This window comes from Portunus trituberculatus, chromosome 26 (assembly GCF_017591435.1).
Source record: "Portunus trituberculatus isolate SZX2019 chromosome 26, ASM1759143v1, whole genome shotgun sequence".
Taxonomy (NCBI): Eukaryota; Metazoa; Arthropoda; class Malacostraca; order Decapoda; family Portunidae; genus Portunus; species Portunus trituberculatus.
In genome coordinates, this window is record NC_059280.1 from 2,313,261 (window position 1) to 2,318,737 (window position 5,477).

A 5,477-nucleotide genomic window follows, 5' to 3' on the forward strand; every position below is an offset into this window, starting at 1 on the left:
TTAGTGTTTTTAAAGTGTTTGGATAAAAAATATTGTTTGTGATACTTAAAAACAGCTTTTGGAGAATGTAAAGAATAAGTTTGTTTTGATTAAGATAAAAATGTTTCTCCTCCTCCTCCTCTTCTTCTTCCTTTTCTTCTTCTTCTTCTTCCAAGTTTGTGTTTTCAATAAGGATAAATGTGTTTTGTTCCTTTTCTCCTCTTCCTCCTCCTCCTCCTCCTTCTCTCTCTCTCTTTCCTCCCATCACCTGTGTCTTCTCTACTTCTTTCCTTCTGTCTTCCTCTCTTCCTCCTCCTCCTCATTTTAATATCTTCTTTCCTCCTCCTCCTCTTCTCTTCATCTTAATCTCTCCTTCCTCTCTCATTTTCCTCCTTTTTTCTTCAGTTCCTCTTAACCTCTTCTTCCTCTCTTGTGTTCCTCCTTCTCTTCCTCTTCCTTCCCTTCATCTTAACCACCTCCTCTTCCATCCTTCACTCTCTTTTCCTCCTCCTTGACCTCTTCTTCTTCCTCTTCCATCCTTCATTCTGTCTATTCCTCCTCCTCTTCTTCTTCTTTCCTTCTATTATATTTTGTTTATTAAGTTTAAACAAGTTTATTTTTGTACCATTATTATTGTCTTTCATCAAATTAATTTAGTCTTTAGTATTTGTCTATTAAAAAAAAACTTGGTAACTTAAATGATTACTATTATTATTATTATTTTAAAATGTACCAAATTATTTTTTTAAAAGTCAAGAAAACACAAAATACTTCAAGAAATTGTCTTTATTTTTTTGTAACGCATTAATATAAACCTTTTTGCAGCAATTTAGCATCTTCTTCACCCCACCGATGTCCGTCCGTCTGTCTGTGTGTGTGTACTGTAAGCCACTGGGAACTGAGGTGAGAGAGAGAGAGAGAGAGAGAGAGAGAGAGAGAGAGAGGAGGTGTCTATATTTGTGGGGGAGGGGAACTATGGGTTTGTCAACATACTGTGGGGGACATACTGTGGGGTCCTGTGGTCTGTGGGTGAGAGAGAGAGAGAGAGAGAGAGAGAGAGAGAGAGAGAGAGAGAGAGAGAGAGAGAGAGAGAGAGAGAGAGAGAGAGAGCACACTTAATGTTTTGTGTGTGTGTTACTACTACAATCTTCTTTTACTTCTTCTTTCCTCCTCCTCGTCCTACTCCTCTTCCTCTTCTTCTCTTATCCACCTCCCTCCTCTTCTCATAATCCTTGTCTCCTCCTCCTCCTCCTCCTTCTCCTCCTCCTCCTCCTCCTACTACTCTCTCTTGTCCTCCTCTAGTTCATCTCCACCACCACCGGCGCATCCTCCCCCTCATCTCCCAGCGTCAAGTCCCACTCAAACTTGTGCATAATGTGTTGCTTGAAGCGCTGGGCCTTCAGAACCAGTGGTGTTGGCAACCTTGAGCTGTTGTCCTCCACGTTGGCAAAGAGGGTGGTGAGGGAGGCGGCCAGAAAGTTGGTCGACTCTACAATGTCCGTGAAGAGGTCGGCTGGGATCTGTCGGGAGATTAGGAAGGGTGTTACGAGCGGTGGTGGTGGTGAGAGAGAGAGAGAGAGAGAGACTATTATTTTGGTGTGAGAGAGAGAGAGAGAGAGAGAGAGAGAGAGAAACAGACTACTACTACTACTACACACACACACACACACCTCATTGACTTGATAGTGGAGAACAGACAGCAATTTTAGGTACAAATCCGGCTGCTCCACCAAGACTTCCTCCGCCCTGCACAGCTGTTCCACCAGGCTCCTCCACTGTGTCCACCCCACCTCCACCTCACCCACCAGAAACACCACAAAGGACGCCTGCAGCTCCGCCAACACTCCACCCACGCTGTAATAAAGGTAATCTGTTGTAATTTTGAGGGTAAAAGAGGATTTAAGTAATTTCACTGTAATCTGGTGTAATATAAAATAACTGGAGGAGGAAGAAGAGGAGGAGGTAGAGGAGGAGGAGGAAATGAATGAATGAAAGAATGAGGACTAAAATTGAGAGAGAGAGAGAGAGAGAGAGAGAGAGAGAGAGAGAGAGAGAGAGAGAGAGAGAGAGACACACCTGCCAGCTTGCTCCATCATACACCGCAAACTATAAGATGAATCCAAACTATATTTTGTCACTTCACTTGGAGTAGCCCCCTCTCTGTAGGCCCGGGTGGGGGGCTCAGTGAAGCGGAAAGTAGACCCCTCTTTCGGCCTCATTTCTGGAAGCTGGGGGGCTGGAGGGGGCTGGGAAGTGTGCGTTTGGGGCTGACTCTCTTCTGAAGTCTTTGTGGTGGTGTGTGGTGTTGCTGTGGCCTCTGTGGTGATGTTTGGTGTTGTGGGAGGCTGTGGGGCTGTTTTCGGGATGAGGGGGGCTGGGAATCATCTGTGGTGGTGTGTGGTGTGTCTGTGAGGGGCTGTGTGGTGTTCTGTGGTGTAGTTTCAGGGTCTGATGTGGTGTTTGTGGTGGTGTGTGGTGGTGTGCGAGGCTGTGTGTGTGTTTCTAAGGGTCCTGTGTGTTGTGGTGTGTCTGTGGTTGTGTGTGGTGTGTCGATGGCTGTGTGGGGCTGTGTAGGGGTGGTGTGTGTATGTCTGTGTTTCCGAGATGACCGGAATCCAGCCACTGGTATTAATTCCGGGGCTGAACACACACGACCTGGAATATAATGGTAAATGGTGAGGATAATGGCTAATGTAATGAAAATAATGGAAAGTGTAACAAAAATAATGGGAAATGTAATAAAAATAATGGAAAATATAATGAGAGAGAGAGAGAGAGAGAGAGAGAGAGAGAGAGAGAGAGAGAGAGAGAGAATCATTGGTTTTGTAATAATAATAATAATTGTCTGTCTGTCTGTTTGTCTCTACCTTATTGGCAATTACACATACAGTAGTAGTAGATTAAATAGAAAAATTACTACTACTACTACTATTATTACCACCACCACCACCACCACCACTACTACTACTACTACTACTACTACCACCACCACCACCACCCACCAGACAGCGGCAGCATCCGTCTGAGCTCCACCTCCTCCACATACTGGGTGAGGGAGATCCACTTCTTCCATGAGTCAAGCGGATAGGGCCCCAGGAACTGATCCAGCTGGCGGAGGTTGGTGCGGATCCTCTCCACCTCATCCACATTGGCCTCTGTTGGAAGTGGAGGTGGATTAGAGAGAGAGAGAGAGAGAGAGAGAGAGAGAGAGAGAGAGAGAGAGAGAGAGAGAGAGAGAGAGAGAGAGAGAGAGAGAGAGAGAGAGAGAATTTTATTGACATTAGCAAGGGTGTATGGAGGGCAGAAGATTAATGGTCACAGTCTTCACTATTTTTCAACTGGGACACATTTTACCTTGAGTACTGGGACACATTTCACTACCTTGAGTTTTGTGTACCATTAGACCATTTTATTGACATTAGCAAGGGTGTATGGAGGGCAGAAGATTAATGGCCATAGTCTTCACTATTTTAATTGAGTTTTGTGTACCATTAGACCATTTTATTGACATTAGCAAGGGTGTATGGAGGGCAGAAGATTAATGGCCACAGTCTTCACTATTTCAATCCCCCACATGAGTTTGTGAAGCTGTACAAAATCACCAAATAGTCACCACAAGGAATAGGGAAACATGTCATGCTACTGAAGGGGTTAACACTACTACTAACACACCTGAAGTAAACAAAATGGAGGCTGGGCAGGATCATTCACATTGATGCCAAAGACTGTTCCGGGTGGCATTCCCTTCAGGACCAACGTGCCGCCCTCCACCGCCACCCGCTCCCACACCTCCTTCTGGGACATCATGCACTCTGGGGGGGGGTACAGGGTGTTAGTAGTGGTGGTGATGGTGGTGACAAATCAAACTTAACCTAACCTAACCCAAATTAACTTAACAGAGAGAGAGAGAGAGAGAGAAAGAGTACACACCCTCTTTTCTTTTTCTTTCCCTACTTGTGCAGTATTCAACCCCATATAAGATAGGTTAAGTGAGGTAAGGTAAGATTGGGTTAGGTTATGTAAGGTAAGGTAAGGTAAGGTAAGGTAAGGTAAGGTTAGGTTAGACTAAGTTAGGTAAGGTAAAATAAGGTAAGGTTAAGTAAGTTAATTATTAGCACAGACTTCAGCTTTACCATTCATATTGGTGAGGTGAGGTTAGGTCAAGTTTGGAGAAAGCAACTGGAAGCTGTGGAGGGAAAACTGTCTGACTATGATGTGAAACTATCTTACAAAACGACTATTCTAACTATGAAGAAAATGAGATAGGATAGTCTAAATTGGTGGGAAGATGGAGGAAACACTGGGATGGAGGAGAGATGTGTAGGTAACCTGTGGAGGAGAAAAAAAAAAATTCTTTCTATATCAAAACAAACAAGGCGAGGCGAGACACACACACACACGTTTAAAATTTTCCTTATTTAACACCCAAACCACCATTCTAATCACCTGTACAGTAAACCCACACCTATACCACACACCTGCGCCTATAAACACGCTGTAGTGACGCTGGCAGGTGTGTGGAGAGACAGATATTTGGATAAAACAGATGACGGGGCACTGGCGGGGAGGCGGCGAGGGAAGGGAAGGGAAGGGTCCGAAGGGGTCTCGGTCTGGGCAGTGTCATGTCAGCTGATTCAAGGTTATTTTTGTGTTTAAACGTATAAATATATTGTTAGAATGTGGTTTTCAAGTTTATTCATTTGTTTTATCTATTCATTTAGTGTTGTAAATATGTAAAATGTTTTGTCTGTGTCCAGTCTTAAGTCAGCTGAAGAAGTTCACATCACTACTCGAGAGACAGATAGTCTCACCAGTTTACCTGAGTTTTGTGTACCATTAGACCATTTTATTGACATTACGAAGGGTGTATGGAGGTCACAAAATTAATGGCCCCAGTCTTAATTATTAATCATCAGGAATGGCAGTACGCCCACACCAGCGCCCACGGACACGCCCACACCCTCCCAGTAAGAAGAGGGGAGGGAAGGAGAGAGAGAGAGTGTGAAAGAGAGAGAAAGTGAGAGAGAAATAACCTAAACATTCACATCTCTCTTTCTCTCACACCTGTTGGCGAACCCCCCCCTCCCCCTTCGCACAGGTGGAGGTGGCGGTGGTGGTGGTGGTGGTGGAGCGGCGCCCCCCCTCCCCATACCTCTAATATAAGGCTGGTCCACCCTCCACCCACCCACCCCCCTCCGACCACTCCTTCAGGAAACCACAATTATGAGAAGAACATCATTACCTGCCATATCTGTCCAGCGCCCGGCATCCTCACAGGTAAGGTCACGGCAGGGCAGGCCAAGTAAGGTCAACTAAGGTCAGGCCAAGTAAGGTTAGGTTAGGTTAGGTGAAGTTAAGTTAGGTTATGTTAGGTTAGGTTAGGGCAAGTAAGGTCAACTAAGGTCAGGCCAAGTAAGGTTAGGTTAGGTTAGGTTAGGTGAAGTTAAGTTAGGTTATGTTAGGTTAGGTTAGGGCAAGTAAGGTCAGGGGAAGTAAGG

At 45.0% G+C, this 5,477-nt stretch overlaps 2 protein-coding genes across 3 annotated transcripts in view; one reads left to right on the plus strand and one right to left on the minus strand.

Annotated features, from left to right (window-relative positions):
- Nucleotides 1–747: 747 nt before the first annotated feature.
- Nucleotides 748–2,445, minus strand: LOC123509189 (protein AAR2 homolog). Its single transcript, XM_045263389.1, has 3 exons — nt 2,056–2,445; nt 1,650–1,833; nt 748–1,499 (listed from the first exon to the last, which is right to left on the minus strand). Exons 1-3 carry the CDS (start codon nt 2,196–2,198, stop codon nt 1,278–1,280), a joined length of 549 nt encoding a protein of 182 aa, XP_045119324.1. The 5' UTR covers nt 2,199–2,445; the 3' UTR covers nt 748–1,277.
- A 2,450-nt stretch (nt 2,446–4,895) lies between these two features.
- LOC123509173 (cGMP-inhibited 3',5'-cyclic phosphodiesterase A-like) overlaps nt 4,896–5,477 on the plus strand; it is a 25,236-nt gene continuing 24,654 nt past the window's right edge. For both annotated transcript variants that reach the window (XM_045263360.1, XM_045263361.1), the window contains exon 1: nt 4,896–5,256. In XM_045263360.1, coding sequence (XP_045119295.1) covers nt 5,203–5,256 — 54 coding nt within the window. In that variant the 5' untranslated portion in view covers nt 4,896–5,202. The remainder of the gene's footprint in view (nt 5,257–5,477) is intronic.

What these genes read in the sequence shown, in the direction of transcription:
- LOC123509189 (XM_045263389.1), bottom strand. Translation starts at nt 2,198, where the DNA reads ATGAGGCCGAAAGAGGGGTCTACTTTCCGCTTCACTGAGCCCCCCACC. An exon ending in ATGATGGAGCAAGCTGGCAG is followed by an intron (nt 1,834 to 2,055) that starts GTGTGTCTCTCT and finishes CCTTTATTACAG; the next exon opens with CGTGGGTGGAGTGTTGGCGG. An exon ending in TCCACTATCAAGTCAATGAG is followed by an intron (nt 1,500 to 1,649) that starts GTGTGTGTGTGT and finishes ATCTCCCGACAG; the next exon opens with ATCCCAGCCGACCTCTTCAC.